The sequence below is a fragment of the Necator americanus genome, chromosome III (genome assembly GCF_031761385.1).
Source record: "Necator americanus strain Aroian chromosome III, whole genome shotgun sequence".
NCBI classification, from domain to species: domain Eukaryota; kingdom Metazoa; phylum Nematoda; class Chromadorea; order Rhabditida; family Ancylostomatidae; genus Necator; species Necator americanus.
This window is the reverse complement of record NC_087373.1, coordinates 28,005,012-28,030,020: the sequence shown is the minus strand read 5'-3', so window position 1 is coordinate 28,030,020 and position 25,009 is coordinate 28,005,012. Positions and strand designations below refer to the sequence as shown.

Sequence of the window (25,009 nt, the reverse complement as noted above, 5' to 3'; positions counted from 1 at the left end):
ACTTTTTTTCTCCTACGAGACATCGCTTAGCTGGATAACTTGATAGGAGTTCCTTTTTTTACTCACACGTTTTTTTTTTTTTTTCTTGAGGGAACCATTTCAGCGACATGAGCATGGATTTTGAAAATGGTCATTCGCAGCTACCGATTTACATGCTTACAACAGTTTTTGGAAATTGATTACACCCGAATTTCTTTGTCTCGGCTATCTATGGTGTTCACCTCTCCATCCCGTTTGAGAAATCGAAGCATCAGGATCATCAGCATAAGTAAAGATCAATGTACATGCCGGACTAACCCGCTCACATCTAGTACTTTTTGTATGCTCTTTTATTTTTTTCAATGTTGACGTCGGATGTATCTCATATTTTATTGTCCTTATTCCCAATATTGACTTTGCTAGAAGTGTAAAGTATTACAATTTCTCTCGCTATACTAATAACGAAACAACAGTCAGTAAAGGATAACGTTGCCAGTAGTTCAAGTCGCACCTCTGCGAAAAGCTATACATTCCGAAATTTACAAGCAAAACTGCCTAAACATATTCCTTTCGTTATACGTCAAACATACGAAGGAAATGATGCAGATATACAGAAGAACCTCTGAGGAACTAAAGGTAGTGCATTGAAGGTACGCAACCAAGTGTGTCCAGTACCGCAAAAGTATGTACAAATTAATGAAAGATAGAAATGCTAAATTCGAAACGAGTAGTAGATAGATACAACGGATATTTCTATACATTCTATACAGCTACACATAGATTAGTACGCAAACAGCCCTTATGTGTTCAGCAAGCACTGCAGACTTCTCGTATCCTAGGTGGACCGCAGTTGGTGTTAACTTCCACTCATTTCTGTTAGCAAACAGCGGACTGCTGATGTAGCGACTCAGCTGAATAGATATGAACAATACCTACAGCCAACAGTAGACACTAAAGAGAGAGAGACTTAAAAAAAACCTGATTTACGTCGAACCCCGTCTTCTCCACATGCATCGTAAGCATCTGACTAACGCGGAGAAATGCGGCCTCCATTAGTACCAACGCCGACAAAGCGGATACTGATGGACATCCAGAAACGCAGAACGTCTCCAGCAGTGGACAACAACGAGCCACAGATCTGGCTAGCTTGTCTGTGACCTAAAAATATATTTCCCAAAAACAGAAATGAAAGAAGGTTAAAAGGACAGCAAAACCTGATGATTATCACTTATTTCGAGTCTCGAGAGAGTTTTAAATGATGGTGCCATGCCGCGAATTAACTGACTTTCTGAGACTGGGAAGTTACAGCTGTCGAAAACTAACTACAACGGATACTGTACATACACAACTACTTCTAGCTAGTTAAACCTCACCTCTTGAAGCTTATTAAACTGCGCTATTTGAGCCATAGTCCATGGCTTGACGTTCGTTAAGTCACAGTTGGATAACGCAAGCCTTAAATGAACAGATATTTGAGATAGACCGTCAGTTGAAAATAACAAGGGTCGACACCAATAAAACAAAAAAAAATCGCGTTACTTGTATTGTGTTCTCTCTTCAAAGCAATTTCTTAGTCAGTTCGTGAATCTGTTTAAGCACAAAAACTATATTTTCGTTCACAAAACTGCGTGGCTAAATTTAGTCATCACATGCAACCTAATCATATAAGGAAAGAATTATTCATAGAATCATATGAATCAAATGAATTTGTTTTACATTTTCTTTTTATGAATTTGTTTTACATTTTCTTTCCTTTTTGAAGTAGCAACATAATAAATTAAAAAGTTTCTGGCGTTAATCAATCCATTTAAGATGTGCTAACACGCTCACTTCGAATCAGAATCGTCTCAGTATTACGACCGCCCTATCATATACAACGACTTGGGGGGGAGGGGGATCGATCAATAATGCAGTCAAAGCTGAACATCTTATCGACTGCGCTGCATCCGCCCCGAGCATAACAAATGCAAGAAACAAATAACAAATAAGAAGCATAACAAATGTGGATACAGAAGTAGATTACCTGGTTAAAGGTGCTCCAGCGCTCTGCGTAAGGAGTTCGTGTACATGATAATCTCTAATCCGATCACGAGCCAGCTCATCTTCCAAATCCAGTGATGTTGCTCCTGTGCCGCATTACAACTAATTTAAAGCTAACAAGATTTCTTACAAAAGAACAAGCAAACTCATGATTTATGGAAATACGTGCAATGGTTGCTGTTCATTTATTCATATAGTTGTAACTTCCTGATCATTAGGCAGGATACTTCCTTAGAACTCACCGCTTGAAATCAGAGGCAGTACCATGGAAAGTAGCGAATGAGTGTCGTGACGATCACACTGACATAGCGCTAATGAGGTATCATGTCCTTTAACCCGTGCTGTTGCAGGACAGTTGCCGATTTGAACACGTACGGTTGACGGGCGCGGAATAAGACGTCCTTAATTGAATCACATCACTTTTACAGCTTATGCTATTTAAAACAGCTGCAACTTCCCACTCCCCGAATCTTTCATTCAAGGTTGTGGAATGAACAATTTCGAAATGACGTACCTAGAGCAGCAAAGATTCGTGAAGAAACAAGAGAAAGACTAAGACGATCCGTTGGTTGCAGGAAAAGACAGATTCTCTGCAGCAGCTCAGGTGGAAGCAGCTCCATCTAGGAAATATAATCTGAAAGAAAAAAAGAACAACTAAAAAGCCAACTATTGATATCATCCAAGGTACACGAAAGGTATTGCCGCTTTTTAAATCACCATAACTTTGCCAACAAATATCATTCCAACGTTTACTAAAACTATCTATATGCAATCCTCCAGAGAATATGAGTTAAACATCTCCTCTTCAAAAATCCTCCCTTTTGCGTTGATGCAAACCCTCAAACGCAGAACCACCGAATAGACTCCCGCCGCAGGCACTCCGCAGACTTGCGTGTTTTCTTTTTCGTCTGCACTTCTCAAGCTGATCTGCTTCACATCCGCCTGGAAGAAAATGCCTTTGGCGCAACAATGGCTCAAATTTCAGGTCTGTTTTGCACAGTTCGACGAATCGAATCTGTGTATTTTGAGCTATTTTGCTATTTGATTTGAATTTTTTCCACAGTTTCTGTCCTAACATGTCTCTTGATGAAGTTTCGTATTCTGGCAATGTTCACACTCCATGGTCTTTCTGATTTGGATCCTCCTTGAGCAGTTTGGTGATGCGCTGGATACTCCTGATGTTGATTTACTCCTGATCCTGCTTTTCGTCTTCACTTCGTTGGTTCCGCCCACTCTCCACTTTGAAAAAGTAGAACTATCGCACCTTGCTAAGTGAAGACTCGCTTATCTAGATATGATATTAGAAAGAGAAAAAAAAACATGAATTCCGCATATAACATTGAGAGCGAAGAACTCATACTTTAAAGAAAAACCAGAACAAGAGAACTACCAATCACTTTTTCGCCAGCCTGTAGAGTGCTGAATGTTTATAAACATACTTCGTAAGATATGCAATAGTAATAACACATAATATGAAGCAATCAAATTATGAGTTCGAATGCTTTATGTACAATACAAGAAATTTAGATAAAATACAATCTGCAAACCTGCAAAACATGAGATAGCACTAGGAGTTAGGAAAATTTTCACAGATTCAACTTAGCAGAGCACAAACAGGCTACTTTGAACAAGAGGTAGTACTACTATACAGATCTGCAACAGCAATAGAAACTCATAACAGTGAGAAGTTTTTTTTTTTCACATTCCCCATCGTTTGCTGCGCACAGAACGACCAACATCAGCTATTCGCACACTATCTGGACGCTTATACGCCCTTTCAGATTCTTCCTTTCGTCGTTGCATTTCTCGTTGAGCTTCTTTCATTTCTTCTTCCATACTCTCCGCTGTTCGAACGCTTTCCATTCTCTTTTCGGATCGCGATGTCTTCGATTCCTGAAATAAATGTTGAATAAAATGAATAAATGAAACAAACTCCACTGATTCTACACGAGCTTCTTCAACGTAGTTAGGGTACTATCAAATTTCTTTTCAAGAATATAAGATGTAATCGAACGCACAAAAATATTAAGGAGGAAATCTCACCTTCACCGAATAGAACATAGGTCCAAGTTCAGCCAACCATACAGCATCGACGGCCGTAACGCATTGCATGTATTCCTTTGCTGTCATGACCAGTTCGTGATAAACCTACAAAGGAACAAAACATGAAACATATGAAACAAACATCACTTGTAAGCTCTAAATCATCCTAGAAACTGACCACTGACTATAAACATGACAACTCTCGTACTCAGCACATCAAATAATCCTACTAAACCTAATTTAGGAGCAATATCTTTTTTTTCTGAATTTGGATGAAGCTTGTGCTTAAAAGCGGGCCATGGGCTTCACTGAAATCATTACTAAGAAACTACTTTTCATTTTTCTATACTCTACTAAGAGAATGTATCATAAAGAGAATTAAGGCTTATTTAGATTTCAATCTTTTAGACAGAAAACACTGTTTTATATTCCATAGAAAACGTCCAACAGATATTGAAACAAGAGTGCACAAAACTCACTACATAGTCAGGCATGAAACCCATCCCGAAGAGTGCTGAAGTAGGATGCAGGAAGCATGGAATGCCAGTACGAACATTCACGTATTCACCAATCCCCTTAAGCCTGCAAATGCATGAACATCACTTGTCATTTCTGTTCCAATAATCAAAAGTGGAGATTAACTGAGGAAGATTTTCGATACCTGCCAGCATTGTGGAAATAAGCAGAACAAATACATTTTCGGATCACGTCCCAGTCGCTACCGGTAGAAATTATCTTGATTTTCTGCTCTTGCATAATCTCTTTTAGCTGCGCACGCACCTCCCGTACCTTAAATCTCTGTTTCCATGTGTTACACAGAGGTTCGAGTCCAAATAATAACCTTCTTAATGGCCTTTGCGTGTATATAGTTATCAGCACACCATTTCGCTGAATACTTATGCTGTCGCCATTGTAGATAAACGTTCAAAAATGTCAAATGATCAGATTCGGGCACCTAAACGAATGATACGCTTATTATCACAGGAAAGAAGGAAACGATAGTAGTTATTAGTTTCAAATTTGCAAAGTTATCACGTAATAGTATGGATTAGAATACAATTCTGACATCACCTGAAACTTCTCTTTCTTCGAATCGGCTTCATCTTCCCTTCCCTTTGGCCGGAAAAATATGGCTGGCACCGAAAGCATAGATACAATTGTGAGCACCTTAAATGCCAGACAAACTAGAAAGAAACACGCCAAAATAGAAGCTGTCAATGAATAAAGGAGTCGGTATTGGGGACATATGTAAACCAATAAAAAAAGACCCAATTAAAGATTCCATTTTCGAGAGGCAAACTTTTGGTTAGCCACGAAAATTTGAGGGCGAAAAATATGAGAATGACGGCCACGCGTACAATATCTGTTCTTCATCATAACCCCAGAATTCTAATAAACTTTCTGGAATCCTTTTTTGAATTGACTTTAATCCATTTCACAGGTGTTTTTAATGCTGAGCACAAATATAAGTACCTATAATTACCTATTCATTACTCCATTTTGCGCTTCTGCAGTTTTATACATTCGTGGCACATGTCACAAATATTGTAGCCAGATAAAAAATAAACACGTAGAAGGAATACTGTACCGCAACGATCACCTTAACCAAGCTCGTTGACAAAGTTTGATGCGGTTTAAAAAGCATAACCTCTGAAGCATTCTTACTGTAACCTAAGGAAATGTGAGGCAAATAGGCGCTGCATTCAAGGCACTTTTAAGATCAACATTCGCTCGTGAATTCCCTGCTCATACTCACAGCCATTAGAAGATGTTGCTGAACTACGCGGAAAAATCGTACATTTTATAAAATTTTATGATATTTAACAATCAGTTGTATTCTACGTAAATTATGTAGGTGTTTACACCATCAAACCACCTCATTCTTTTTCACTTATGAATAGTTAACATTCAAAACATTTGGCACTTTTCATCGTCTAACTGCACGCAAAATTAAAATTCCTCTAATGGAACTTAAAAACGAAGAAGCTTAGAGAAAAAAGAGAAGCTGAGGAAATAGCTAATAATTATAGCTTACCTCCTCGCTACAGCCCATACTTTCCGAAACTATCAACATTTTCGAAAGAGTTGGATCAAGCGGAAATTCCACCATCATTCTTCCAAGATCAGTGAGACTGAAAAGTAACTACATCATGAAGATGTAAAATATGCGATAATTAGGCAAGCAAGACACGAAAGAAACAGTACCGTCCGGTATTGTCCAGAGCTCCTAAAGTCCACAGTTGATACATGGAATTAAGCATATTGTCCTGCGGTGGAGCATCCATAAAATGGAATTTGAGTAGGTCGTCTACTCCAAGTGATTTCAATAACAACACAACATTCGAGAGATTTGTACGTTGAATTTCAGGGACAGTCGATACCTGGAAAAACAAATAAGTACGTGTCTCAGGTATGTCAGGAGGATCACAGTTGAATAGGATGCACAAGGGGGATTCCAGAGGACTAGGGTGTTCATTACTTGAAACGGCAAGCACAACCACATATCTCGCAAAGTATTGAGTCACAAGCAGGCTGAGTGTTGGTTTCACTCACAAGCATCTCCTCTTTAAACTGTCTTTCCGTGTATAAACGGAAGCATTGCCCTGGTCCTGTTCGACCAGCACGACCTGATCTCTGATTTGCAGAGGCTTGCGACACAGGGAAGATCTAAAGGAAAATTTTGGGATGTCATAAAACAAATTTTTGCTGCAGAATAAAATTTATACGAGGATGAAGAGAACCGCAAACTAGATGCTAACAGACCTGTAAGGCATCCATACCAATTCGTGGGTTGTAAACTTTCATTTTGCAGAAACCAGGATCAATAACAAACAAAATCCCGTCGACTGTTAAAGATGTCTCAGCAATGTTGGTGGCTACGATGCACTTCCGCATTCCTCCTGGAGCGCGTTGGAAGATTTTTGCCTTGAAAAACAATGAAATATGCTTCAAATGAGATGAATAGAGAAGATGAAAGAAAGTGGAAACAAAAGCGAGCGAGTCAGCGCACAGTGAAGCACGTTATGGTTTACCTGTAAGTCACTGGGCAACTGGGAGTAGATCGGAAGTACAGCAAGAGGAGGAGCTTCGTCGAGTTCTCCTAGTCGTGTCTTCATGAGTTCACAAGTTACCTACAACAAATTCTAGTCCTAACTGGCAAAACGTCTGGAATTCACCTTTTGTAGGTACAATCACACACCTCAATATCTTCTTGACCCGGCATGAAAATCAAAATGTCACCTTCCATGCCACCGAGATGCACCGTAATCGCTTGCTTGACTGCAGCATCTACGTAGTCTTCTACCTAAAATTGAACATAGGATATAAGGTAGCCATCAAAACCCGTATCACACAGTTTCTGAAGCTTCAATAGCTGACCGGTGCCCTAGCATGAAAGATCTCAACAGGGAATGTACGGCCAGGAATAGTAAATGTGGGACAACTGCCTCCAAAGAAATTTGCAAATTTATCAGCATCCATAGTCGCAGATGTGACAATCAGACGGAGATCAGTTCTCCGAGCTACCACATCGCGGAGAAGCCCAAACAGCACATCAGTATTCAATGATCTGCAAACAACGCAAATTATACAGGCGAAAAAAAGCAACTAAAACACATTTTAAAGGAACCTTTCGTGGGCTTCATCCATGATTATTGCACTGTACTGATCCAGATCCCCATCGCCTAAACACTCTCTCAACAGAATACCATCTGTCATGTACTTGATTACAGTCTTTTCTGAAGTGCAGTCCTCAAATCGAATAGCATATCCAACTTCTTGTCCAAGCTAAATGTAATTGATTTCATAGATTTTCTCTTTGACTTTGTTAAACAATTCACCTCTACTCCCATTTCATCTGCAACGCGTTTCGCCACACTCATGGCAGCGACACGACGAGGTTGTGTACATCCAATGATACCTAAAGGAGGGAAAAGGGAACGCTTGAATATTCTTATCATGAACATGATATGGTAAAAGGAAAATGAAGAGAATAACAACCTGTATCTCCAAAGCCATCTTCAAGCAGATACTGAGCAAGTTGGGTGGTTTTTCCGGAACCCGTTTCTCCGACAATGATGACAACATTATTTTCTCGAACCACAGTCATCATTTTCTGCCGGCACGCAAATACTGGCAAGTATTCTCGTTGCTGCTGTAAAAGAATTAGAATGTGATCGAGAACTGCACTGAATATGTTCTAGTGATGTTATGGTGTTCCCATCTTACACCATTTTCGACTGCCACAAGTGTTAGAGAAACTTTTGTTGCTTAGAAGCCAAAACTTCTTCGGAACTACGCGGTCAAAATAAGTCAGTATTGCAGCTCTTATTGTGGTTATGCAGCCTATACAACAGTTTATCACATACCGACTGTAAAACCTATTGAGCTAGAACCTCAGCGTCACCCAGCTAGAATGTGACTACTGAAACAGAGAGTAAGATTTGCGAAAGGATAGTTGTGAATGAAAGGAACTTGAACTATTCGAGGTCTTAAAGGTGCTAACTTGGCGCGAAACGCCATGTACAAAATCTAAAAACAAATTGTTGGTCTTCTATAAATAGAAGATTTGAGACATCCGCTCGATTATCCGATGTAACATTCAAAGAATCAAATAAGTGCAAAATGCAAGGGTCACTCTTTTCGATCTGAAGCGTTCAAACAGCTTACCTTGATAGTTTTCTCAAGTGCGAAGTCAGATACTGCATCCATTTTCTCACTCATATGTGATGCGAATTGGTGGGATTCCTAAAAATACGAATGTTATTCAGGAATTATTTGTGATTTTTGCAGGTTGAAAGAAATGATTTTTAGCAGATTAAGAGAAAAATTAAAGTGAAGTTTGCTGACAAATCCACCTTATAGTTGCTATTATCTTCTTCCTCAGGATCACCAGTTTCATCCGGCTTCTGTTTCACTCCCATCAAATTTCCCAAGTTACTTCCAGCCAGCTCCCAATGTTTTTCTTGAGCCTAAACATACGTGTTGTTGTGGTCTTCTCTCACGCTTAGACAACTCGATAAAATTAAACAGAACAAGTTTTGTGCAGCTCTCATTATACCACTAAGAGTAGTTTCCAAGAAAGCTATCCTCAAATTTACCTTCTTCCTCTCTTCAGACTCCCGAAATTGACGAACCACTTTGCTTCCACGAGCTGCTGCAACAGCCATATCGCATGTTGTATCCACAACTGGTATGACTGGTTTGGATTGCTTGAAAATGCCATTCAGTAAGTTTGTCGACAACTGAGGCAGCTCACTACAGCACTTACCCGTGTAAAGACTATCCTTCCGTCGAGAAAAGGCGGAACTATATTGTGGACAAGCAAATGAACGCGGTTCTCATCTGTTTCATCTTCGAAAACGCTCGACAACTCGTCAGTGAGTGCAACAACTCCTGCAAACAACAAAACAAGGTTTATAAAATTTCAAGAAAAAGGTAGAGATCATCCAGAATGGAAGTATTTTCAAAGGCAGCATACCACGAATCTGGAGTTGTATGGATTTCAGGCGGCATATCCGTATGCGGGGTCGTAGATTATGCAGACCGGAGTGATTCCGCTCACCTTTCCCTGCATTATTGCAAACAGCCGCCTCCAGAATGCAGTTTTTTTACGATGCCTTCTATTCCCTTGCACGCGTACCGTCCCTCACTGCCTATCGAGGAAGTCCAAACTGATTTTCGACGAACCCCAGGGCGGAGGCGACGCAAAGGTGAAACGTTGCAATAGATGGCATCGTATAAAACAGCATTCCAGAGGTGGCTGTTTGCAGTAATGCAGGGAGAGATGAGCGGAACTACCCTCGTCTCCATAATCTACGACCCCGTAGACGGATACTCCACCTGAAATCCGCACCACCTCAGATTCGTGGTATGCTGCCTTTAAGCAGAAATTGACATCACAGTCGCAGTTAAGATTCACGGACGTTAAAACTTGCTACCTAAATCCCACCCTTTAGGCATTACTAAAAATCTTACGTTGCCAAGTTTTGTTAAATACCAATTTGATGAATTCAACAAATAGAAGTCACATTGAAACTCTAGTGAAGAAACTACCACAGGAGATCTGCCGACAATCATGATGCGAACTCCTCGCACATCCTTCATGATTTACCTGATCTGTGCAATCGATTGTTTTCCCATAGTTCATTTTCTCGCTTTATAGACTGTTGTTTTAGTGTAAGACGCGGTCCCGAAGTCTTCTCTTGCCACTGTTTTTCCCGTTTCTCGACGAATTCTTCACTAACCTGCAAGATTTCGTATTGATCTGACAACAGATGAATGATGAACATTACCAGTACCTTAGCAAAAGGATTGTACTCGTCGTCGTATACGCCATCGTTATCATACCATTCTCGGTCTATTATTTTCTGCTCTGCTTCCCATTGCGCTCTCTCGGCTGCATCGTAAAAAGTTGGCCTGCATAAAAACAGATTGCTTTTTCAAACAAAAATGGAATTTTTGAGACACTTAAGATGACAAGATACCAAAGGAAAATACTGGATAATTAGGAATTATTAGATGTCATAATATTTTAGGCATAATCTTCTCTTCGCGTAGACAGTGAAAAGTGACGAGGAAAGTAATTGACTGCTCTTAACGAAAACTTTCAAAGAAAAGATGAAGAACTATTTCCTTAGCTGACTAACTCTTCGTAAACTTTTGTGAATAGAATGAGCTACGCAGAAAATGAATGAGAAGCAGAGCAGAGAGTGCAGAAAAAGGTTTTAAAAAATATTGTCTCTCAAAACGGTGCCAGCTAGAACTGTTCCAAGGAATTTCTACTCTGAAAAATAACGGTCTTTTTGTAAGGATAGTTGCATCTTTCGGACGAGTTTCATGGACTCAATGTTTCACAACCATAGGTGTGATAGGGAGAAGCCGGACCCTCCTCAGGTGAAGGGGGTTTAGTTTATGGGGTGCAGCTCAAGTGAAGGGGGTCCTTTCGCCATCCGTCCAAAAGTGAAAGGGGTAATTTTGTCAACCGTTTAAAAGTGAAGGAGGTCCTCTCCCCAACCGTTCAAAAGTGAAGGGGGTCAGAGAACCGGCTCCGACTATCGCATCTATGTTCACAACCTGCCTCCAGCACGAAAAGAAAGATGGATATTTTGTCGGCACGAAACAAGTAGTTGCAAACGGAGACAAAGCAATTAATAGCACTAATAGATATGCTCCAAAAGAAATCTCCAAGCTCACCAAATATGTAGTATAACACCTCCAATTTAAAAAAAATCCAAACGCATGACTTACTCAAAAGCCTCATCTTTCAAAGAGCGAACAGATTCTTCAGTACGTTCGTATTTCTTTCTTTGATCTTCATCACGATGTCGACGCTCACTTCGCCATATGCTTGAAACACCTAAGCGAAGTTTTTATAAAGTATGATTGGTGTATTGAGTAAAGTCTTAAACGTTATGTCCGTCAGGTAAACTAAGAGAATCAGAATAGTTAAACGAAACTCTACTATCGGCAGAAATCCGACTGTTTGAACTGGAAATGTTTATATGCTTATTTAAGTTTATTTGAAGAGAGTGGAAGTTTAGGAAAGACGTTTACAAATCCATGGGAAACACTTCCAAATAATGAAAAGATGAAGTCGCAATGTCATTTGATTTCTTACTTACAAGGCACTTCAACATTAAAAAAAACACAGGGCTTACTTCTTTCAGAATCTCCTCGACGTGAAGAGGACACTGTGCGCGGAGAAGGAGTGTCCCACGATGACTTTTGCACTGGCACATCGTCATCATTCCATCCATAACGGGAAGGAGTAAAAGGAACCTTAAAGCAAAGACTCTTTCTAGTACATGCATGACTCGAAGTTGGTACGACCAGGCAAAAAGAGGCAGTTGAGGCCGAAAAAGTACAGTACAAGCACTTCAAAATTTTTGTTCCTAGAAGATGCGCTAGATAGAAGATAAGCGTATAATTAATAAAAGAAGAGTATAGAAATGCTCACCTTGAAATTCGGAGTTTCATAATCCTTTCGACTTCGTTTCTCGTCACGATCTCTTCTTTCAGATCGTCGTCGATCATCTTTGCGATTTCTTGTGTCTCTTTGATCATCGCGAGAGCTTCTTTCTCTGTCTCTGTCCCGATCTCTATCTCGTTTTCTACTATCAGCGGCTAATCCGCGACGCTCATCCTTATATTTTTCTGACTGGAACCTATAAAGAATGCAAACGATGCCTGTTTATCTAGAAGATGTTTCCACTAGAAATTCACATCGTGACAGCACTACTTTTAAAACATATAATAAAATACTTGAACTCCTCAACAAATTTGCGAGAAATAGACGAACTTTTGGATGCCTCTGCGTACGCTATCAGTGACTCCTGCACCAGGAGTTTCATCGCCTCGTTTCCTGGAGTGTTCCTCTTTCTTAGCACGTGCCAACTTGTCCAAGCCGAGTATTGACCTAAGTTTTAAAGACGAACTCTATTTTCTCCTTTTTCTTCTAGTTTGTCAGGATAGTTGATGTTTTGGAGCATATTGACCGCATCAACGAGAAAATAAATGGGTGAATCCCAGAAATTCCAATGTAAACTCTTGAGCAGTAACAACTGCATGTTAGAATATAGTTTCCCAACTCTACAATAATACTAACGAAATGCGTTTATCAGCTAAGTAGCCCTCAAGTTCTTCATGATAACGTATAGAACAGTCATGATAGCACATATTTTAAAAAAATCGGAGTCATTTACTTTTTTTCTCTAAATATCGTACATCCTACCTCCCATCTTCATAACTAATAATCCCTGTCAGTTATTTTAACAAATACGAATGAATCTGCCAACTACTTAACACTACTCGAATTAAATGAGTTCCGAACTAGCTTATTTTATTCCAAGACACAAAAACTTAACACGCTTAAGAGTTCTATACGGAATCTTTCAAAACATAATGAAATCAGTGGACTCTCTCAAAAAGTCTTTGACCCAGGCTACACACTTCATAGTTCAACACAACAGTACGTGAATCGCACATGATTCCATGAAATGAATGTTTTTGATTGCATAAAATAACATGTAAAATAAAGACATAACAGCCACATTATCTTCACACTCACCTGCTTTCTTCACGTGATTTCTTATCCGTGTCAGATTTTTGCTTGCGAATGACCAATCCACCAAATGTGTCGATACGACCTTCGAGACGATCAATCGCCTCCTCTGACATCTTCACAAATTTCGATAACGAAAAACAAGGACAAAAAACTACTGATTTAGGATCTCGAAAGGAAAACAAATAAAAAGTGTATTTGTATGCGTAAATCTGCCCTCTAGGAATGAGCGCTCAAGTGCCGCAAGTGAGTTGGAGCACGATTGCCTTTTCTGATTGCAGCAAATCCGTTGCGGATTGTTCCGGCCACAAATTAGTGGGACAATTGCCTATGCTAAGGTGAACCGAGCCATACAACTTCATTTCCGTACTCGTTCGAAAGTAATTAAGTGAACGCCAACTGCCTTAAAGTCAGCACACACGAGATTGACGATGTGTTGGTGTCTCTCCACGAGAGTATATGGTTAGACGGGTAGATCACCTGTGTAATTGTGATCAACCTCAACTGTCTCTAATTGTCCCAAAGACGACCTTGTGGATTTCCATACAAAGTAACTGGCAACGTTACTGGGAACGAGACGCGCTGCGCCTACCGGCGAACTGAAGAGACAACGACAGCAGTCCGCTGATTATCCGCTCGCTCAGACGATGCATGTATGCTTAGGCGTGCATGCGTTGTTACGTGCCTCGTATGGCAATTCGATCAACAAGAGGTTTTCCGCGTCGTTTTCAACGACAATTGGGCTGAATTGAGCGCGATCGCGCCCATACTCATGATCTACACACCTAACCTCATTTTTCCGTGGAAAGATCCCAACGAAGTCAATTTCTTCTGTGTTTAATCTCTCCCAATTCTCAATTCCTTGGTACTGTTGATACTCCGAACAATAATTGGAAAAAGGAACCAATCTTTAAAAAGAACTCAGTGGTGACAGCCATACATCACAAATACTATCCAGCAACTTCAACTGTCAACTTCAGGTGTCAACCTTGCACTCTACTAACTATTATTTTATTGATGAATACAGCTATAGGCATTTGAGCACTACAACACTAACACATTGTAGCTGCATATGACCTCCTCTAGGCAAGTACTTTTTAGCGCCCTTTCCCATCAACAGGTAATCAAAGTCGAATCGTGAATCGGTTGAATAATAATCACAACAACCGCTTTGAAATGTTCCTTGTTCGAATGATCAGTCCGCAAGAGTAGATTGTCATATTTACTGTACACTGAGCATATAAAACCAGTGGTTTTATAGTAATACAATTACAAAATGTCTATTCACAGACTGGCAACACAAACAATGAAAGCAAACGAGCTACCGTGCATGCTTAACGACACAAACATACAATTATAGCTGTGATAAGAAGTAAGGAAAAGCCTTGAGATATGAGGAAAAGGCACAGCAGCGGTGTATTTTCATCAACGTGCCAACCTATCCAAGGAGAGAAAATCGAATGGAATATAAGCCTAGAGGAACTTGATTGACGAGAATCAAGCCACCGCTAGGCCATAGAACAATGAATGGAAGTGTTGTAGCGCAGTGAAGAAGTGACAGAAAATTACTCTGACGACTGTAGGCAACTGTAAAAGACTTGAGAAGGAATCAGTATGAATGATTCAATCTTGTATTTCCCGATCTTTCAATAAGTCATTTTCTTCACCACCGCTGCAAACAACATCGTATTTTTAATGCTGAGTGATCGTATCAATCTCTGAATCGATGCAACATAGCAGAAAGTTTTGTTGATATAGCGAATCGTAAGAAGCGTAAACAGCGAAAGGAGGAGACATGCATGACCAGAGATACTACCGAATTTCATTCCTGAAATTATGCTTGCGTGAAAAATGAAAGTTAAGAAAAAACGCTAAGACAATCCAGCTACCAAACTAAGAAACTGGAAAACTGGTTAAGAAAATAAGAAGTACATACCATCAGTTAATTTTAAATACTAGAAAGCAAGAATACAACAAATTACTGGCCCTCCAACTTCCAAAGCCGTTCATTGTAGCCATTTGGGTACAAATATTTTCAACAAAAAATGAAATCAGACACCCCATTTCAAGGTAACTGCAGCATGAAGTGGCGGTAGCCACTTCGACCCGACTGGAGCAGATGTGGGAAAACTGGGAAGACTTTTCGGAAATGGTAGAATCGTCTTGTTCTTCACATGTACCTACGAGTACTTCTTCGAGGCATTGTGTTGTAGGTATTTTCACCGCCTTCTAACGTACGGGAACCAGACCGAGAACGATTCGCACGTCGTCGCGGCACCTACAATTAAAATCTACGAAAGACAAAAAAAGAACAATACTATTACAAGGAAGAATCAAATATAAAGGAGTCTTTAAATTGTTTTATATTAAATATCTGCATTCCTAGAGATTATTTTTTTTTGAATAATTCCATTATTTTATGATACTTTTTAAGGCAACGTTTTGGTAACTTCTTCACTCCGTTCTCGATGAACGAAGTTGAACGGGTATCCAACTAGTTGCGCACGCAGTTTTCTACTTGGTCGTTTTTCCCAAATCGCTTGCCGCAAAATGCTTCTTTGAGGGGTCCAAACATGTGGAAATCGCATGGCGCATAAGTCTGAAATCAAAGTGTGCAAGCATAAATTGGAGAAAGGAGGGTGAAAGAAACCCCACGAAAACCACACTGCATGTGTGTGGTTGCAGTAGAAACAGGTGGGAATGCGCTGAAAAATGTTCGATCATTCACCTTGCACCCCAGGCTTGTCGCCATGCGATTTTCACATGTTTGACCGGTTGACGTTTGTTTGACCCCTCAAAGAAGCACTTGGAGGTAAGCGATTTGGGAGCAACGATCAAGCGGAAACATTTGTGCGCAACTGGTTAGACACCCACTCAACTTTATTCTTGGAGAACGGAACGAAGAAATTACCAAAACTTTGGGAAAAATGTGTCACAGAAAGAGGAGATTATTTAGAAAAACAGTACGTAGAAATGCTGATATTTCCTACAAAATAAATCTTGTAAAGAAAGGCTCATTCATATGTGATTGTCCCTCGTAGTAAGCATTGAGAACACTTATTCAGCAGCAAGGCTTCCTTTTAACAAACAACGGAATAATTCCCGAACCTCACTGTCCTCAGGATTCTGAGCTCCAGATCGATCATGGTCGCTGCTTTCGTCTTCTAGCTCAACAATTTCTTCCACTTGGATACGCTTTCGAGAGTCTTCCACACGTTCCCGGTTAACATCGCTTGCACTGTATGACCTGAAAATGTGTGATGATTAGATCACCACAAACGTAACTATCTACCGTTACGGTTTCTGTAAAATTGAGTTCTACAATAACATGAGAGGTGCTACCAGAGGAATTGTCCTTCAAAACGAACTATACACCAAATTTCTATAAAAAAAGAGCTACCGTAACTACAGAGACGCGGATAGAAGCGAAAGTTTACAGAGAAAAATTCTACTTACTGAACAGAACAACATACTTTCTCTTAAATGAACAAAAAAAAAATATCAATACTTCTTCTACATCTAATGCCGCAAAGTACATACATCTAGAACCAAAATATTACAGAGTTTGAATTGAAAGGAAGTCAGCCAAAGATGTGGAGCTGTTCACCTTTGCAGTTGATTAACTAGTTGAGCTTGACCACGCAGGGCTGCTTCGGCAACTATGTCGCGGGCACATAGTAGACTGCGACTGCCAAAACGAACTAGCTGGAACGAAATTGGAACTAAATGACTCGAATGGATAGAGGGTTAATTAAAGATGGTGAAGAACTCGGCCACAAAACGAATACCATGAACAATTCTCATTTTGGCATAAGTAGCAAATTAGATTTTACTGGTATGCCCAGAAGCTAAAGGCAGCCTCACTCAGCTAACCTGCCAACCCTCACTTCGAAAATATTAATGCATTTTTAAGAGGCAAAGAGAAAGAGGTAGGCTTACCTGGTTGTAGCTTTCTGATTTAGCTTGCTCTAGCAAAGCATCAATGTCTTGTTCATGTCTGGATAACGTAGGATGAATCCACTGAAATTATGAAAATATTATATATATATATATTTTTTTTCCCCAACTGGATAACATCTCTCACACGCTCAGTTTCGGTAAAACACAAAGCAACGGATACCCTAAGTCATCTTCATTCATTTGAAGATTTCGTGAAACTGAAGTTAAAACTCCTATTGTTTCCCGTCTCAATAAAATTTCATTAATATTCTCTATTTGTAACCAGCGATTAATTATCTCTATACACAAATATCCATTTAGTGATTAATCTCAAGTCATTGCCGAGAAAGAAACATTCTTGACATGGAATTGTTTGAAAAAAAAAGTACTGTCTCATTCTCCGATGGTTATTTCCCCGAGCAAATGTCGAATATTAAAGAAGCAAATTCAGGAAAGTAGGTCTGCTTCCACTAGACTGCAGCAAAATATTGGGTTGTTCGGATATAAACGAGACTTTCGAAACTTTACGAATCTCGAACAGCAATTTGGACAGTTTTGGTTCCATTCTGTTACTGTCGTTTTCCTGTATATTTTACTTTCTTTTTTGCTTATTTTTGATTTCTGTAATATTTTTTATTCCATAAAAATTTTTTATTTCATGAAAATAAAAATTCATTTATTTATTTTATTTTTATTTTATTGAAGATGTGATTTCGCGAAGTCAATGCTACAAATGATTTCAACGCTTTGAAAATGGAAATGATAGCTTAGAAGACAAAGAACACCGACGTCGTCCTCAAGTGGTAGACGACGAACTACTGAAGAAGGCGATCGAGTCTCATCCAACACAAATTACAAGAAAACTTGCCCTAGAGTTCGGATCTTCGAATTCGACAATTGACGAGCATTTACATACAATCGGGATGACAAATCGGTGCGGCAAATGGGTTCTTCATAAGCTGAGTGATGAAAATAAAGCTGTTCGTAAATCGAAAAAAAATCCAAGAGTTGGGCTTGAAAGTTTTGCCGCATCCTCCGCATAGTCCGGACTTGGCTCCTTCGGACTACCATCTATTTCGATCGATGCATCACGGATTGTCGGAGAAAAAGTTCAACAATATCGATGAAGTCCGATCTTGGGTCGTATCATACTTCGACTCGCAGCCAACCAAATTCTTTGAAGACGGCATCCACAACCTGCATGGTCGATGGCGATGCGTTGTTGATAGTTGTGGAGAATATTGTTTGGAATAAAGACTTGCTATAAAAACTTTTGTGATGTTTGAAAGTTTGAATCGAAAGTCTCGTTTATATCCGAACAACCTAATACTTCGACCTACCATAAAGGTGAGCAAATCACAGGAAAAATCTGCAAAGAACTTAAAAACAAGGAAAATTTTCTCGGATGTAAATGAACGAATGTGCAAGTAAATAGTGGTACACTTTCCGAATTAGCTTTCAGTGAAATTTCCGCAAACAAATGGACGAACACTGATAACATGCTTGTGGCAATACTCGGACATGAAAAAGTAAACAATGCATTCAGTTGTTTAGACAAAAGGTAATAGCTGCTTTCTAGGACCACAAAACGAAAGTGACGAAACGAAGAATCCTAGTTCTCAAACAAAATCCTAATGTTTCGTTCTTATTCCTGTATCATAAAGAAAACTATGTTGCGAAATACCTACTGAATACGAAACACCTAGACGAGGTATACAAAGCAGTAAACTAGACGCACTCACACAGGTCTGCGGAACATATGAGTTTGACAGCATTCAAGGAAAAGGATTTATTAGTTTTAAGAGTTGAAACACGTTGTACTAATTCCAGTTTTTGAAACAGAAGGTTCAGCGTGAATTTGTGCCTAGAACGCCATTTCAGCCGAAAATCGTTCTATACCAAGATTGCAGTGCAAACAAAAACAACGATCTTGGAACTGGTATCCTCCAATCGCAAAACACCCTACGATATGGATGCTAAAACCACGAAGTATTCACAACGAGAACCAACCTTCCGATATAGAATTGACGCTCCTTTAGTCCATGGACTTAATAGCCATATTACGAACACAATCTTCAGCTGATAGTAAAATGGAAACCAAAACGAAATAAAGATATCAGCGAGTGTTTCTATGAAGGTATAAATCGCGAACACTATCCAGTACATCATCCATTTCACGTACTCTCGGACATCTTTGGTTCGAACAGCCTAGAAATATTAGATGTACATGGAAGGTATTGGGAAGAAATGGTAGACATTATTTTGAGAGAAAGGGGAAAAAACTATGAACTACTTTCTAATATTGGAAACATGCACATGTTTTAACATAGAATTTAAAATGCTTTAATATTAGAAACAAGTGCCCAGGTGATTCAAGAAAATAGCCTCGCCTATTCAAAGTTAACTGATTCAGTGCATTATCTGCATTCTTTCAAGGTCGAAAAATAGTATTCTGTAATCTGACGTGAACCTGAAACTACTAATTTGTCCTCTCTTATCAACATATTATTTAGGCCTCGAGAAAAAAAAAACTGATCAGACAGATCAAACTTATGCATCTACTAGTTGCATCTATCAATAGCACCGCCACCATTTTCGCATTTTCTTGTTTCTTTTGAAACATATCAAGCAGTATCAAAGTACCAACTTTTTCTCTCATTCCCGCATTTGGGTTCACTTTAAAGCATTCTTTTTGAAAACTCATCGTATGAGGCTTATCAAGCCATTAATGAAATCAATAAAACTATAATGTCTTATAGCTGGTACTTTGTACCTAATTTTATAATTTTTTCTTCTCAGGTCATGCTACATTGTTACGCAAAAAAATCTATTCTCATTTAAAATCGTATATTTGTCATTTAGCAACAGCCCTAAATAAGAAGAAAAAAACTAATAAAAGAAAAATAAAACCGCGCATAGAAATTCGTCCAAATTTCTTGACTCTATGTCGGTTCAGCATCTGATATCTTCTTGCTGGGACCTTCACAAAACTTAGAGCCACAAAGACGACATGCTCTGCATTTATTTTACGTTACATCGGCCTCTCAGCTTCCCCTTTCGACTTCATTAAGAGCTGTCAAGAACATCTAACTTTTAATTTTCGGAACATGGTGCAGCATCTTACGAAATTGTTCTATCAGAAGAACGATGAAATGCCATTCTTTGTGCAAGAATGACTACAAACATAGTCAATATCATATGGTACTAGACTTATGAGCATGAAAAAAGAGTACTTACTCAAAATTTTTCATTTATTTCGGAAAAATAGTGCTAAGAGTGGAAGCACAAACCTTGTAGCTTCTATAGGCAGGATAAAGTGTTCCTGCAGTAAGTGTAACTATCCGAGATAGAACAACCGACATGTGATCAATCCAGAACAGCCTTCGGTCCTCCCTTATCAGCCTTCAAAAGTGTATCTATTAATTGTTTACAGTTTAGAAACCTGACTTCAGAAAGTGAACAGGATACTTGGCATGAAATATGGCCGAGTGAGTACGATCTGTGCGAATACTGCGAGGTCGAGAGACAGAATAAGTCAAGCGAGCCGCGATCGATACTGGTGCGCGGATAAAAACATAATGACACGACAAACACGAACACACATATCAAATCGTTCCCCTGTACACGAAACGTGTACGGCCCTCGTGTGAAATCTGAGATAAAGTACAGGGAAGCATTCGTGCCCGAATAAAAAGAAGTCAGCAATTTCTTTCAACGAAAAACAAGGCATCAGTGTCCCCGAAAAAGTCGGCATCAAATCGACGATCGACCTTATCGGTTGACAAGCGAAGGGCCACGGGTTGAAACAGTCGTTTCGGTGCTTGTTTTCGATCGGTATTTATGTTCACGTGCTTTAGTGATTGCACTGATGTTCTCGTCTCAGCTCGTCCGTCAAATAAAAAAAAAGGTTAATGTAAACTTATAGAGGCTGTTTCCCTCATGGTGCATTCTTTTGAACAGCACACCCAATGGTTTCTTAGAAATTCCTGTTAACAGCCCAGAAACTACCTTCACTATCATTTCAACTTTATTTTCCTCTTTTTGACGAAAATGATAGAACCAATGGGCGAACGAAAACACCACTGAAAGAAGAGGAACTTCAACGTCAGTGTGTGGGTGGACGTATGCACTCACACGGTACATAATGTATTGAAAAAGTTGAGTGGTGTCGATTTCTTTCTCTTCACTCTTCTGTTTGCAAACGCACAAATTCTCGTTTGTCTACAATTATTGTGTCCACTTGAGGAAAGCGAAAATGATATTCAAAATACAAATTAAGAAATAATCAGAAAATAACATGCGATTTTAATGAAATGATGTGACCCCATCGTTCAAACATTGTTTACTGATAATTGATCTTTATAAACTTTAACAATTTAAGGATAGGTGAGTTGTGCACAAACACACAAACACATGAATAGAACCAAAGTTTGGCGTTTTACAGCAAGGACGAAGGAAGCATTGTCTAAAACCTCTCCCATACGAAAAAAAGTGGCGTCTGGTGTAACTTCCGACACGAAACATTTGCAGAAATTGTACTTTTCACTACTGAACACTGATGGCCTAGATTCGCAACTAACAAAACGCACAAAGGTCAGAATGGAACAAAAAACGTTATAAGTGCACATATTTCCTTCAATAACATAATCTGAAAGAGCAGTGTCCATGGGTGCGACCCCTTCGCTGAGTTCCTTAGTTGTTTTGAGCAGAATTTCTTGATTCTCTTGGATCAGATCTTCTTTGATTCCAGTTCCATCGGAAAAAAAAATCAAAAGTTTTAACGAGCAAAAGAACAACAACAGGTGATTCTATTGTTCGCTAAAACTTTAGCAAAGTGTGCAACGCAAATTTACAACGTGACTAGTTTTTTTTTTCAATGTACAACCGCAAGCTGTTAGTGGATGGACATCGCCCGTCCTGTCTAATAGCCTAAAAGCCGCACAGCGTATATGGCCAGCGCGACCATTAATCGTTACTGAGTAGCTTGACGATGGTACTAAACAAGATAACTAATACAAATTAGTGCAACTGCAGTTTCTTCTCCGACGTAACGTATGTCGAATCCCCTATCTTACCTATGCTGTTGAATTTGTTCGAGCGAGAGCTAGAAAATTTCCATCCGTTCCTTTCACGCTCAAGAGTACACCAGTGACTCTTCTTCGGTAGTTGGAAGAGATAAAAAAGAGCATCGAATTTTCTCTTTTTCTGAAGGAGTTCGTATAGAAATTTGGCAACGAGATCCTGATATTCGTGTTTTGTATTTCAAGTCTGCATAGAAGAGTCAAAATGGCATGAAGCACGGCGCAATTGCGTACGCGGCTTCTCTCGAGGCGGTGGAGCGGTTTCCACCTCGGTTCCAACTGCTGTCTCCACCGCGTCGTTTCGAGTTTCGTTTTTCGTTTTGACCTGATCGCAGTCGCTTAGGCTCTCCGTCCAAAGATTGCCGCTAGGACCTATTACCTGCTCGCCACCCAACCTTATTTTCTACTTGGAATTGTTTCTGATTTTCAGATCTCCTGTGCACAATAAAGCTCCGAACCCCCTATTTCGTTTGCACAAAACGGAATGCTCTAAGCGTGGTCCCGTCTATAAAGCATTCGATGACGCTGATCACACCTTCTTCGTGTTTGCGAAGTGTCCTGGTTTCTGAAATATCGACCGAAGTAGGAAGAACGGTTTTTTGTAAGGATGGTGAGGGCTAAGCTGGTGTTCTCGGTTTGTTTCTAAAAAAACCTTGTTTGCTTACCTGTTGCTTTTTTCCTCCCCATCTTTCCACACATTTCGTCGAATTCCGCTAGCCCGTCTAATGTCATAAGAACAATTTCATAAGCGAAGCGACGATGGTGTTACTGTCGACCATCAACATTCACTTTCATGTTAGCCCAATTCAATTCTTTAAATGGAATTTTATCACCTTTTCGGATCATTCTCTTCATGTCCATGACGAGGTTCCCGTAATGGGGCAACAACAAGAGCATAGTTGGATCAAAACATGCACGGTGCAGTTGCGTAAGCGGTTGCGCTCGAAGCGACGCGGTGGACTGTAGCGGTTCGGATCGAGTGAAGACCCTTGCTATCACCGTTCATTGCTGCAGTTCGCGATGGTCCCATCTCGATTCCAGCCACTATCTCCGTCTGCGCCGCTTCGAGCGCAACCGCTTACGCAGCCGTGTGGTGCTTCATGTCGTTTTGACTCTGCTATAGTAATGTGTTCGTGTTATCTTGATGAGTCGCATGAACCCGACATTTCTTGCGCATTGCAAAAAACAGGAAAAATAATAGAAGAAATATGCCAAACAATGCAACGATATCTGACCATGAAGTAGAAATTCATTATGTCAAGCTGAATAGCAGTGTTGAAAATCTCTACTTATGAACTGTTCCTTAGAATAATATAGACATTACTTTTAGAAGAAAGAAGAATGGATTGGTAACATGAAAATTGAGGCGACAACTACATAACGTCACATCAGACATATCCAACGAGGACACTAACAATTCGTGCACATGGGTGCCCTAAAAAAACAAGAGATGGAAAATAGAGGCGGCAGTGAAGCTGAATTGAGTCTAAATAGTTATTTCAGGATTGCAACGATGACAACCGGTATAGTATTATGACAGTATGATGTTCCGGACAACATAGGAAATTGAAGTATCGAATTTCGTAGTCTGATTCATAGGCGACGAAATAAAAATGATTGAATTTTCACTGCCGATTTTGTTACTAACACCCTTAGGAGAACAGGAAACACGTCTCCGTGTCTTTACTCCTCCGATTTTAAAGTGAGTTTAACTTCGAAGTTACCAAGTTAAAGCATCATCTTAGTGCTAAGAACATAGAAAACAGGGTGTAAAGGTCAGAGAAAGAGGGGTCGTTGGAAATCAATTGTAAATGCATGTTCTAGTTCTTCGGCGTTGATGATGGTATTCATGACGATATGACGCATGTATATATGGAAATGTTAAATGAACAAAAGCAAAACATAACCAATGTTTGGCGGTGGCAATCGAACATTTTGTACAGTGAAAGGAGCGGCTAAATTTAACGTTTTGTGGAATTTCTCGCGAAGGCTTATGATTCTATGGTGATTGGGTTTCGTAACTTTCGGACGAAGAGGTTTGCAGCGCTCCTTCACGTCCGCCCCTTCCGAAAGGCTCTGCGGAAGAAATGCAGAAAAACCAACTCTCGTCTATCGACTCTGGTGGCTTCCGAAATCGATGACAGAGAAAATCCGAGTGATGGGTGCAAAATGTTTGAAATGAATTGCCTCAAATGTACCAGACGTTCGTGAGAGTTGTCTCCGCCAAAACACCATGTTCCGTCGTCTGCCACCAACGGGTACCGTAATTTTTCAGGTAGTTCAACATTCGTAAATTGAGCTTGTTCAATAAACCCGCACGTTTCGAATTTCATGGGGGAATTGACCTTCAATTTTTTTAGGTCGTTACCCTTCACGGAAAAATTGCTAGTGAAAGTAGCCAGCGCACCCAAAAGTGGTCCATTATCGTAGCGTCGTGCGCTAGCAGTTTATGGAGGAAAGAAATTCGATAAAATTGTGGTTGGACAGAACTGTTGTGCAGAAGGCAAAAAGATCGAAACAGAAAACAGCGTCCTTAATTAAAGTCCATTCGAAAGCGATTTGAGGCACTGCAACAAAGTAGCAAAGCGCACGCAATTAGCAGTAGTCAGACTTGAGCAAATTACTGGTAAACTACTCGACATGGAATCCGTAAATTTCTCGATGTGGATGGAAAATTTGCAGCAACAAGACACCGACGAGAATGGAAAACGAATCGACGGAAATTCAATGAACGTAAACGGTATTTTGATGCGAATCGAACTTCCACTTGTTTATCCTCTGTGCTAATTATTCTCTGGCGAGAAACAATGCGTTCGCAACTATTCAGGCTGTTTCTTCCACTGTAATTGGTTTATTGCCAGGAAAT

At 39.8% G+C, this 25,009-nt stretch overlaps 2 protein-coding genes across 5 annotated transcripts; both read right to left on the bottom strand.

Moving 5' to 3' along the window:
• Positions 1-749: 749 nt before the first annotated feature.
• Positions 750-13,239, bottom strand: RB195_011168 (uncharacterized protein; the record flags this gene model as incomplete). 3 transcript variants are annotated; one of them, XM_064192477.1, is made up of 36 exons in its annotated part: positions 750-890; positions 958-1,137; positions 1,194-1,301; positions 1,353-1,434; positions 2,003-2,105; positions 2,262-2,420; positions 2,534-2,639; positions 2,857-2,961; positions 3,096-3,194; positions 3,757-3,912; positions 4,063-4,167; positions 4,542-4,644; positions 4,724-4,851; positions 4,904-5,017; positions 5,134-5,229; positions 6,098-6,194; positions 6,268-6,443; positions 6,616-6,729; positions 6,826-6,987; positions 7,095-7,193; positions 7,262-7,366; positions 7,441-7,630; positions 7,691-7,848; positions 7,902-7,981; positions 8,062-8,215; positions 8,731-8,808; positions 8,919-9,032; positions 9,162-9,272; positions 9,332-9,456; positions 10,175-10,307; positions 10,362-10,479; positions 11,311-11,419; positions 11,721-11,841; positions 12,020-12,227; positions 12,362-12,478; positions 13,130-13,239. In XM_064192477.1, 36 exons carry the CDS (start codon positions 13,237-13,239, stop codon positions 750-752), a joined length of 4,464 nt encoding a protein of 1,487 aa, XP_064050059.1. The 3 variants fall into 3 exon arrangements, with proteins under 3 accessions (XP_064050059.1, XP_013298792.2, XP_064050060.1); XM_064192476.1 differs by lacking the exons at positions 750-890; positions 958-1,137; positions 1,194-1,301; ... (4 more) ...; positions 2,857-2,961; positions 3,096-3,194 and having other exon boundaries at positions 3,718-3,912; XM_013443338.2 differs by lacking the exons at positions 2,857-2,961; positions 3,096-3,194; positions 3,757-3,912; ... (24 more) ...; positions 12,362-12,478; positions 13,130-13,239.
• A 1,696-nt stretch (positions 13,240-14,935) lies between these two features.
• Positions 14,936-22,875, bottom strand: RB195_011167 (uncharacterized protein; the record flags this gene model as incomplete). 2 transcript variants are annotated; one of them, XM_064192475.1, is made up of 10 exons in its annotated part: positions 14,936-14,951; positions 15,304-15,401; positions 16,232-16,370; positions 16,731-16,828; positions 17,063-17,143; positions 19,073-19,270; positions 20,353-20,464; positions 20,531-20,618; positions 22,625-22,708; positions 22,809-22,875. In XM_064192475.1, 10 exons carry the CDS (start codon positions 22,873-22,875, stop codon positions 14,936-14,938), a joined length of 981 nt encoding a protein of 326 aa, XP_064050057.1. The 2 variants fall into 2 exon arrangements, with proteins under 2 accessions (XP_064050057.1, XP_064050058.1); XM_064192474.1 differs by lacking the exons at positions 14,936-14,951; positions 20,531-20,618; positions 22,625-22,708; positions 22,809-22,875 and having other exon boundaries at positions 15,294-15,401; positions 20,353-20,424.
• Between the last annotated feature and the right edge of the window lie 2,134 nt (positions 22,876-25,009).